The sequence below is a fragment of the Mus pahari genome, chromosome 7, assembly GCF_900095145.1.
Source record: "Mus pahari chromosome 7, PAHARI_EIJ_v1.1, whole genome shotgun sequence".
NCBI classification, from domain to species: domain Eukaryota; kingdom Metazoa; phylum Chordata; class Mammalia; order Rodentia; family Muridae; genus Mus; species Mus pahari.
In genome coordinates this window covers 12175579-12187266 of record NC_034596.1, presented here as the reverse complement: position 1 = coordinate 12187266, position 11688 = coordinate 12175579, and the positions used below count along the sequence as shown (strand labels likewise).

At 44.9% G+C, this 11688-nt stretch overlaps 1 protein-coding gene across 4 annotated transcripts in view; it reads right to left on the bottom strand.

The window, feature by feature from the left end:
• Positions 1–2061: 2061 nt before the first annotated feature.
• The window catches only part of Nbas (neuroblastoma amplified sequence), a 284567-nt gene continuing 274940 nt past the window's right edge, over positions 2062–11688 (bottom strand). For 3 of the 4 annotated variants that reach the window (XM_029540735.1, XM_029540736.1, XM_029540737.1), the window contains exon 52: positions 2103–2528. In XM_029540735.1, the coding sequence (XP_029396595.1) occupies positions 2253–2528 (276 nt within the window). In that variant the 3' untranslated portion in view covers positions 2103–2252. Of the gene's footprint in view, positions 2529–11688 lie in introns of all 4 variants that reach the window. The other variant, XM_021201944.1, reaches the window with a different exon arrangement.

Sequence of the window (11688 nt, the reverse complement as noted above, 5' to 3'; positions counted from 1 at the left end):
CTGAGGTAACTGATGAATTTTTCACCAGAAAGACAACATGCTATCTTACTCCACTTGGCATTTATGGCTCATGTTCCAAACACCAGCAGGAAGACCAACACTATTCCGGACTGACTGCAACTCCTTGCTATCAGTCTCTAGTGAATTTGGTACATTTTGTTCTCATCCGCATGTCTGCAGCAACTACTTTCAGATCTTGTGGGGAATGGCATCGGCTCAGGACTCCCAAAAATAAGCAAAGGGCATCCTTTTTATTTCTTCTTGCCCCAGAGGGATAGAGAACAGGGAATAAGAGACAAAGACAGATAATAGGGGACAATGGATAAGGGGAAGGAAATAAGGGAGAGGGAGAAGGGGTATTTGTCTTGGAGGGAGACAAATGACTTCCACTGGAAAGAGAGGAGACAGACATGGCCCACGGGAAAATGGCAGTTTATAAAGGTACAAGGGGAAGGCCCATGTAAGGATGAGGTTTTAATTATAATTGGGCATGTTAATTAGGTGAGCCGAAGGGAATTTTTGATTGCTGGACTTCAATAATTCTTCAATAGCTGAACCTTGGTAGTCAGCCTCAGGAGGCAGAAGTGGGAATAGACTTTGGAGGCTAGCTTTAGGAATGTAATCTAACACTGCATTTCTTGTTTTTCATTTAATTTAATTTAATTTAATTTTATTTTATTTTATAGCAAGACAGAGGGAATGGGAGAAAGGGCAAGGCCTGTCAGTGCCATACTTGCTACATTCAAGCTGGCCAGAGTCCCTTCAAATGTGGCTTCAGATAAACATGATATTGAGTCAAAGCAGAGTTTATCCCTTCTGCCCAAGGACTTGAGACTTGTGACATCGTTCTTTAAATTTTAGTTTTGCTGAGAGATGGGGAGAGGAACTCAAAGGCCACAGGTTGAGAGAGTGCACTTAGCAGGAAGTATCTGAAGGGACTGATGTTTTCTGTTTAGACAGCACAGCTGCTTGTGGAGGAGTAGGAGCAAGGGGACACCAGTGGGGATGTAGGCCATCAGTGAAGTGACAACATCCTTAGATGCGGTTGTGCCTGCCTGATTAGGTTGTGCAGATCATTCTACTCCAGTATGCTACAAGGCATACTGCTGGCTTTGACAGGATATAGAAACTGGCCAAGTGCAGTTTCAAAATATAAAATACCTTATATATTCTATTTATACATTTTAATATATAAAATATGTATTATACACTTACATATTTCTACATGACAAAATATCTATAAAATGTCAACCCATCCACACATAGATTATACCTATTGATTATCCGCCATATACTCCCTCCACTCCAAATTGCTTCTTGGTGGCAGGGTAGAGGAGCTTTAAGCCACAGTATAGTGATGCCAATGGCTCGGATATGTTTGTTCCCCATCCCATGATCCAGGATGTGAAGTTTAAGGGAGACTTTTGAAAGCCATGGGCAGAGCACTGGGCCACAGGCTTGGGGAGGAGGAATAAACACCAGTGTATTACTTGTGAGAGTTCTCGTCTCTCACCATGGGCAACATCCCTTCAGTGGCTTTAGAGACATGTGAATATCTCAGCTTTAATATGCTTATGTGGACAATCATGCTAACTGTCCCATGTGTTGTTACTGATCATTTAGCTGCAGTTTACAAGCAACATTCATATATTCTAATAGCTAACAGGCAGGAAATTAGTATTCTCAAGCCTCTCCTATGTACCCAACGGTGCTGCACATTCATCCTCACACATTACTCAAGAACTTTGTTAGCTATATAATTTAACAGTGACACTCATGAGTGGGCCAAGCTTTGGGGAGGGACACTACTTAAGGCCATAGGCACTGTTCTGAGCCTTGGACCCAGGACCACTAGTCCTTCTGCCTATGGCAGGTGGCCAAGCCACTGGGTACACCACACTCACACGGCGTGCCACCATTCCCAATTTGTTTAAGTATAACTTCACATTCAGTTAACTGTGTTCTACTAGAAGAAAAAAATGTAAAAAGGCAAAAAAGCATCAACAGTAATAAAAGAGTATGATAATCCATCAGTATGAGAAAGGAAGCACTCAAAGGGCATCCGGTTGCAGTTTATATATATATATAAACTTTATTCCTGATGTGTTAAGAAATGCTGAGAACAATTAATTGCTACAAATGCTGCATCGGGCATGGCTTTGGGGTCTGATGCTCTCTCCTGCCAGGAGCAGGGTCATGGGTGGTTGTGCTCACACCCACTGCCTCACTGCTCACACCCACCGCCTCACTGCTCACACCCACTGCCTCACTGCACTGAGGGCAGTGCTGAAAGTTCTGAAGACCCGGTGAGTCCCCTGGACAGCCAGGAGGAGTGACCCAGCTTCGACTTCATGGCCGGCCTCCTGCAGGTATCTAGCCAGCTCCTCTATATTCCAGCGTCCTTGTTGGTTGTTGGCCACAAGGTGACCAACAATATGTGGATAAAAGGGTGTGGAGACACATTTCACCAGCAGCCTGGCGTCCACCAGCAGGGAAAGCAGTTCCTGGTCACAATTGGAGTCATTCACCTTCAAGAAATAAGAAAGCCATGAGTGGGTATTCCTTTTTCTCCTAATTCCTGTACCGTCTACAGGGTTGGTCTTCCATATCACGCAAATCTGCCTAGCTTATGACACCCTGTGACATGCCCCAAACAGTGCAAGGAGGACCCGAGCACCTTGGAGGTCAGAGATGGAACAACAGACATGGCTTCTTTTCAGCCTAAGGAGACAATATACCAGGCCTATGTTTGAGCCTCACCCAGTGTTTAATGTTGCACAAGCAGCACTTTACAGAGCCCCTTCCAGTTCAGCCTGGAAAACTGACACATTCATGTCTCAGTCTCATGATAAGAAAATTAAGGTGTAAGAAATTTTACTTAATGTTGTAGTAAGTCATAGAGCTAAAGTCTGGATTTAGGTAAGTCTTGACTTCAAAGTCCGAGCTCCTACCAATCACATTTACCATTCAACTGTCTTTTCATCTATGGTTTTTTAGACCCAGTTCTATCTGGAATGCAGAACCACATGAAAAAAACAAAACACTTTTCAGAGTACGAAAGCCTTTCATTGTAGACTGCTGAGAGTAAGCAGGAGAACAGGAATAGAACAGTGGGCTGAAGCCATTTTCACTGATGCCCATGGAGGCACAGGTCTCATCTTTCAAGTCTACTCCATAGCTTTGCCACTTTGTTTATTCGTTTATCTTTTTCTGGTCTGCATCATCATGCCTTCTTGTAAGGAATCAAGTTTATATGGATAGCATATCAGAAGTCATCACTGCCACTGGGCATCGTGAGACATCTGTACCTTCTTGCTGTCACAACACATGTGGTTGTATGGACCTCAAAAGTGATGTGGCACTTCAAAGTCAATGAACTAGTTACTTAGATCAACCATATCACAAACTCTGTGCAGTATGTTCTTCCTGCCTGTTTGTCATGAAGAAGAGTAGGGCACTATATTGGCACTGAAGAGGAGGGCACTATATTGGCACAAGGACTGAAAGCCAGACGCTACTAGGTACTGCTTCCTTCAACAGTGCTTCGGGATTGTTCATAATCGCCTATCATCAGCTCCAGCAGCACTTCCTTGGTGACCTTTTCTAAAGCTCTGTTAGCCAAGCTCATGGCTCCACCCTCCTGGGTCCCTACACACCCAATCAGGTCTCTTTATGTTATAATAACTTGTCTACCTCCCCTGCTGATGGGGTTGCAGGGGGAAGGGGAGCACAAGGGTTTTACAGTTTGTCTGTTTCAGGACCCAGTGCTATCAACATGGGTTGGCTAAGTGGCCAACTGAGCTGATGCCAGTAAATGTCATAGTTTTATAAACTATACAAGTATGTGAATCGATCCCGATCCCCAGGGCACTGGGTGCTGCTATCCAGGAACTTCTGCATCCTCAGCACTCTTTCTCTGGCTTCTTATTTCACACACTTGATTTGAGGCAGAGTCTTTCACATGTAGTTCAAGCTGGCCTAAAACTGGAACTTGCAGCAGTCCTCCTATCTCAGCCTCCTGAGGGCTGGGGGTTACAGGTACAAGCCACCACACTTTCATTTCCCAAATTCTTATACATAAACCTTTAACCTAGAAAAATACTTAGTTGTTTTCCACTGGGCTCTGGGCTTATGTCATTTGGAGATGCTATATAGGAGAGGCAACTAGTGTAGGCAACTGACTCTCCTGTTTTATAAGGGCAAGTGCTCTCATCATGCCCTGATAGGGCTGCCTATGTGCCCATAAGATCTGAATGGTTTCCTATCCCACTCCATCCCTTGCAGCCCAGTGCCCACCCCTGGGTCAAGCATGAATCTGAGCTCCGAGGAGCTCCTGCATCTCCACCACTTGCAGGTGCTCTCAGCTGCCACAGGACTCTGCTGTGGCAGGTCCATCCTCAGGGAATAGATGAGCACTGTGTGGGGCTCCATGGTATGTCTGTGTTAGTGGCTCTTCTCTGATTAGTTTGCATGTTCTCAGTTCCCTCCAGAACACCAACCCCTCCAAGGTGGAAACTCCATATCGTATATTTACCAATGTATCTCCCATGCTCAGAGTGGCTGGCCATAAGGCCATAGCACCCCAAGGTTTGTGAAATAAGATGTAAAATAAGATGACTGGATCACCCCAGAGGCCATAAGTCTGTTTCACTGTACACTGTGTACATGTGCGATCACATGGCCTCTGGGTTACGTGAATTATCATTTTTCTGGTTTATTCTTCACACAGGCTTTCTACCTCATCCTCCAGGAGCACAGCCAGGCCCCTGGCAAATGTTTGATAAAATTCTGGATACAAGGTTGAGTCCAGGCACTGCTGAGTCAGTTGTCTTGAGTGTCAAGGCTGGGGAGTCTAGATAGTTTCAGCTAAAGGAAGAGACAGTTCCTCTGCCAAAGCTGGTCCCTCTCACTACTCAGGCCTAATATCCATCACATCTGCTTCTGGAGAGTGAGGCCCAGACTTTCCAGGAGCTGCCCAAAACCTGACAGGGAGCAAGCAGGTGGAGCGGAAGTGTGCAGCATGCAGTGTTTGCCACTGAGATGCCTCCAGGAAAAGGCAGAGTCAAGACCAAGAGTTGCACTGACCATGAGCAAAGAGTAGGGAAAGGCTTGGGGGAAATTCTGTTCTTGCATTTCAAGACTGAGGGCAAGGCAATGGTAAGGACTGCTTCGCTTCACTTCATTTCCTCCTGTGATGTCTGCCTGCCTTTTGGTAGATGCAAGGAATGGCTTCAAAATTGTGATTTGCAAAGAAATTACTGTGTAGATAATTATTCTGTGCACATCTGGAACAAAATACAAAATGAAAAAGTAATCAAAAGCTGAGCTTGGTCGCTCAACTCTGTAATTCCAGTTCCTGTAAGGCAGAAACATCTGATGCTCAATGCTAGCCTGGGCTTCATAGTGAGTTCAAGGCCATATTTAAAAGTTGAAAACAAGGGCTGATGAGATGGCTCAGTAGTTAAGAGCACTGGTTGTTCTTCCAGAGGACATGGGTTCAATACCCAGCACCGACATGGCAGCTCACAACTGTCTGCAACTCCTGTTCCAGGGGATCCAACATGTTCATACAGACATACATACAGACAAAATACCACTGCACATAAACAAACAAACAAACAAAAAGGAGGGGCGATGAGAAGGCTCAGCATCTCTGAAGGTGATAACTTGCTTCCCAAACCTGATGACCTCAATTACATCCCTGGCTGGTTCCCAAAAGCTGCACCCTGACCTCCACTCTGTGCTGTGGTGTATGTGTCCTCGCACATACTAATAGTAAGAGTGAAGACAGAAGAGCTGTGGTCTGATCTGTCCCAACAATTACTGTAAGGAGAAGGGTGCCAGTCAGAAAGGAGATGAGCAGCCACGACCTTAGGCTGAGCCTCTCCGCAGGCCGGTGTGTCTGTTATCAGTGCTTCGTGGCCAGGCTCTCCTCTGCACAGCCCGCAGCACTCTAGGCATGGGACTCTCCATCCACACTTTGCCAACTTGTCAGGCCTCAGATTCTCATCTTTCTTGCTTTTGTTTGTTTGCTTGCTTGCTTGTTTTTCAATACAGGGTTTCTTTGTGTAGCTCTGGCTGTCCTGGAACTCACTTTGTAGACCAGGCTGGCCTCAAACTCAGAAATCCGCCTGCCTCTGCCTCCTGAGTGCTAGGATTAAAGGCGTGCGCCACCACGCCTGGCTATCTTGTTTTCCCTAAGACTCTAGCTGGAGGTATTAATGATCTGCTGCTGCTGCCTACCACAGAGGGCAGTTTCTATTTCTCTGTGTTATGTATCCTAACCACTTCCTTGTCCTGAAACTAGAAAGCAAAAAGGAAAAGAAACACTTTGGGGGGAGAAATCAGTCCCCCAAGCCTGGATCACACAAGAGCATGACTTCCAGGTGCTGTGAACTGACAGTCTTTTCATAATACGAAGAATTCTAAGAATGTTTTTATGGTTTCCATACTTAAAATTCTTAATGGCTGCAAAATAGCCTATTGAAAAGATGTCACCATTTAACTTCTACTATAAATATTCAGCTGTTTTAAATCGAGAGTATCGAAACAATACAATGAATGGTTTTCATGCACATATTTTCTTTTATTGAATTTTTTATGTATTACAAATTTCTAGGAGAGATGATATTGAGTCATTATGAGCTGAACTATGCTGTGTCCCTTTCTCTCCTTCCAAAATTTCAGCACACAAACTCTCCACCTGAGGTCTGTCGGCAGGGAGGCCGTGACTAAGTTTAGTTAGAGGTGAAAAGGCTAAAGGGCTTCTCTGTGTGACTTACATGCCAAGCCTGGTTTTACTGTACTCTCTCTCTCCTCTCTCTCTCTCTTTTCTCTCCTTCTTTCTTCTCTCTCCCTCTTTCTTCTCTCTCCCTCTCTCTTCTCTCTCTCCCTCTCTTCTCTTCTCTCTTCTCTCTCTCTCCCTCTCTCTCCCTCTTTCTTTTCTCTCCCCCCCCTCTCTCTCTCTCTCTCTGTGTGTGTGTGTGTGTGTGTGTGTGTGTGCCCCTGCCCCTAAGACAGGGTTTCCCAGTACAATGCTAGCTATTCTGGAACTCTCTCTGGAGATCAGGCTGGCCTTCAACTCACAGAGATACATCTGGCTCTGCTTTCTGAGTGCTGGGATTAAAGGTGTACACCATTACCACCCAGATACATTCTCAAAAAAGTGTTTCTGTGTAATTTTCAGACTTTTAAAATATGTCTAATATGAGCTCTAAATTCTCCAATTGACTTTGATTTTGAAATTCAGCCCTGGAAAATCACATATTCTTGCTAATGGATTAATTGGTATCGTAAAGGCTCGAAAGAAAAACAGTATGCTTTTCTTGATCTCAGTTTGGCTGTCTGATATAAACATAAGCCAAATCTAGAAGGGTTGGTTGAGTTCCCACTAAACAAATGAATTAGGGTGAGATCTAGCCTGGTGGTACAAACAGGAGGCAGGCCTTCGGGTTGGAGACAAATCTGTAGCCCTGGATCTGTTGCTAAACATCTGTGTGGCCTTACAAGGGCACTCCTCTCTGAACCCCACTTTCACATCAGAATAGCATTCTGTATGAGGTCTGACAGGAATGCAATCTCTCACATGCCTTGCACAATGCCTGCTGTCTGGTTAAGCTGCAGTTATTATAGCAGAGAAGTGGGAATAAAGCATTTTCTAGAAAGGAAAACTAAATATTTACCACATGACAAAAAGCATGTTCTTCTGTGTGCACATGCTGTGATCAGTTTTTAACACTACATAGAACTCTATAGATCTTGGGAGAGAAATGCATAGATGTAGACACAGAATATCTTCCAACTACTAAAAAGTTATCCACTTAGTTCATTTTTCAACAAGATGTAATTTTCCTTCTCTGAATGAAAGCCTCTGCTTTACATCAAGCTAAGAGTAATTACAGTAATGAGGTAAACTGCATGGCACAGCATAATGTGTATGGGGCTTCATCTCAGTGACTTTAACGATCATTTAGTAATATTCCACTGTTTACTTTAGGGGGGCATTTGCCTCTTTTTCACATATACCAATACTTAATATGTTATTTAAAATATTAATGTACAATTGAGGAAAAAGAGTAAGACAGATACATACTTCAAATGCAGACACCTGCGTGTACTCTGCTTAAACATGATCGCCCGATTCCAGTTTCTCAGCAGACCCTGAGTTTACTTTGGGCAGAGCAGCTAATCATTTTGTATACACCATCGGGCTTATGATCTAACAAACAGGGAGAGGACCTTTGAAAACTCCAGCCTGGCCACGGCTGCGAACACACGTGGGTGCAAGACTTTGGGCTCCAGGTCACTGTTTTGGAATCATCCTGTCCTAGAGACCCTTCTTTTAAACACAGAGTGATGATGACATATTTCATCTTTGTAGGCATCCTGCAAATGTCTTCACTCCTCACACAGCATTGGGTTGAGCACATGGGTGCTCCGTACGTCTGCCTACAACTACTGCTACAGCTGCCTACAACAGCGCTGTTGAGAACTGGTTGCTCAGAAGTCAAACAGGTTCAAATAAAGGGGAACGGCAGCTCTCTGGCACGGGAGGGGACAGCCAGGCCCCTTGAGGTGCTTCTGCAGACTTTCTAACATCAGACAGCTGCACAGGAGAGAGCTGGTGACAATGGGGAAGGAACAGTGCTGTGACCTTCAGGCTGACACAAATGTCCACACTTCTGAGCAAAACAGCTTCACCAAAAGAGCAGGAAGAGCAGGGCCAGCAGCACTGTTCAATCTCAGGGAGAGGGTTCCCTCAGGCACTTCCAGCACTGGACCACTCTAATCTAAACTGGTTTGAATACACTTAGAACATCAATAGCAAAGAAGGGCTCTATAGACAAGGGCATGAAGGCCCTCCCCCAACCTGCCTGTGATCACAATACAGCAAGACAAGAAGGAAAGTGTGTGAGCTTGAGGTGGGGGTGTAGAGAACACTGAAGGGCAATCTAGTGTGACTGTGACTTGAGCTAGGGAGAAGCTAGGGGAGAATGAGGAATTAGGAGGAACAAAGAGAGGTTGGCACCTGGGTTTTAATGAAGCTTGCCAACCCACATAGATCCTTTTGAGCACTTTTAAGCTCAGATATTGGTCACAGGATGACCTGCCCAGTTCTGGTGTCTCAGTGCTGAGATGGAGGCATCAGACTGGCTGGACCTGTGAAAGGCTGGCGTGGAAAGAAGGTCCTGATGCACGCTGAGCAACTGCAAGGCAGGACTAAGGTCTGTGTGCACAAGACAAAGGGTGTGAGCCTTTTTAGGGGCTCAACAATGGCACAGTGACCTGTGGCAGGGAGAGTCCATCCCCAGCCATGCTGCCATGCTCAGTCTTGGCCGGGGTGGATGAACAGTTTAGGAAGGAACTCCAACTGGCTGGGTCAGCGGCAGCTGTGCTCCCAGCCTTCTCAGTGTTAACACCGCACACTGCATGGCTATTTCACAGCCTCATTTTCTGGAGGTAGCTTACACACTACATTTTCCTTAGTGACAGATGATGGTGATGATGATGATGATGATGACAACAAGAAGGCAGCATGACTCAGCATGACTGAATGTTAGGACTGGCTGCTCACTAGCTCTGTGACTCAGTGTCTCCGTGTTCTCACCTGTGAAAGTGGAAGGCACTTGGAGAGGATTAGTAAGCAAAGATGAGCTGACGAGGAGTTAGGGAACACGCTTACTGCCACACCTAAAAATAAGTGCGACTTGAGAGAGACAAAGGAGGGAGGCCCTTGATAAAGTCAGAAATGTGGTTTAGTCTTTACACTAGGAGTCTGTGATATGAGCAGCAAGAGGACACAGTGAGGAACGGGAGCCACCAGGCATGTTGAACAATAAACAAGATGATTTCAGTTCTCAAAAATAGTCAAATACATCTTTGCTAACTTTGTTGAATGAGTTCGGAGATTCTGACCTGAGCAGAGGAGAAGGAAGAAATGAACTTCAGGCATGCCAAGGAAGAGCATTTTGGCGAGGGACACAGCGTGAGTGAGCTTTCAATTTCCTGGAGACTGATAGCGACATCACCCAGCAGACAAGCAGAAGGCCTTTCACTATTCATCTACAGTGTCATCCCAGGATAGACTTTCTGTTTCCTGCCTGGGGGAGAAGCTTCTGGCCATCTGTATAAGGCCATGTGCTAAAGACCAGAGGCCTGCCATTCTAGAAGCTAAGAGGGAGCAGTGGGTCATGATGTGGAGGGGAAAGCAGCAGCCGTCTCCACATCAGCACTTAAGTGTCTCCCTTTAACTGCAAGCGGCTGTAAGGCTGTCAGCATCTGATAATGCACAGCAAAATAACCAACACTGCCAGCAAGCCAATGTGGGGTTTCTCCTCTCAGATCTGCACACTATGTGGACCAATTGCTACCAGAGGATACCTTCGCCAGATGTTATTTTTTTATTCATGTCAACAGGAACTACTATCAACAACCAATAAGGGAAAAACTAAAGTTATTGATGTTAGCTCTTCCTAATGGACAAAAAAAGCATCAAAGGAAAGAACCAAAAAACAAGCAGCACAGATTTTCTAGTTCTCACTCAAAAACCATGGATTATTTAAAAACAGCCAGCCAGGAGACACAGCACAGCTCCCTGATGCTCTTCTCTGGAGAATGTATGACATGGCCATCTCCCAGTGTTAGAGAGCAATGACAGGCTATGGGAATTGCATATTCATTTATTTAGTCCTCTTAAAATGACAAATTTACAGAGATGAAGGCCAGATGAGCGTTGCTAAGGCTTCTGAAGCCACAGAGGGCAGAATGAGTGCCTTTGTCATTGAGACTCCATGGTCTGAGTTTGCAGTTCTTTCACAGATCTACCTGCCCCAATGCTGCAGAACCAGACACACAGAAGGGGAAAACTGGTGAGATATGAAACAAGGTCAGTGGGCACGCTAGTGCGCACAGTCCTGGTCAGTACTGCAGCTGTACCAGACATTCCCTTGAGAAAACGAGGTGACAAGCATCAGAGACCTTACTGTTTAGTTCCTGCAACTGAATATAAAAGTTAAATTACTTAAAAAATCTTTGAAATGTAAATAAAGAAAATAATAATAATAAAAAAGGTAAAGGACTTGAAAAAAATCTTTAGAAGTTTAAAGTGATAAAGTCTATTAGATTTTAGCTTTTTGGAGTATGTACCATGTCTGAGGATATTAACCCTTTGATGATGTACATGTTAGGGGCACAGGCAGGCTGTCCTAATACATTCACTCTCACTGTAGGGTAGAGTCTCATCACGGAGTTTTTAAGTGTAATGGTCTCCACGTAAGTGAGTGAAACGCGTAAGCAATTTAGACCTGTGGCTTTTAGTTTCAAGCTGATAGGCACAGCAGGCTGGTCCTAGTCTCATGGCCCCAGAGACACTGCCCACAGTGTACAAAGCAGTTTTAAGTTCAGAGTCTTAGCATGGTGCAGCACTTCACAAGCTCAGAGGACCTTTTTATGGAGGTCACTGGTGCTATTTAGTTTTCCCTTACTTTTTAGTTTTGATAGTGCTTGCAGTTGAACTCACAGTTTGTGGTCCCTGCTCTACCTGCAGTTCTAACACACGCACTGAGATAAAAACTTTTTACAATGAGAGACAACATCACCTATGGAATCCTAACCAGGGGTGTGACAGAGAACAACACTCACCTATGGAATCCTAACCAGGGGTGTGACAGAGAACAACACTCACCTATG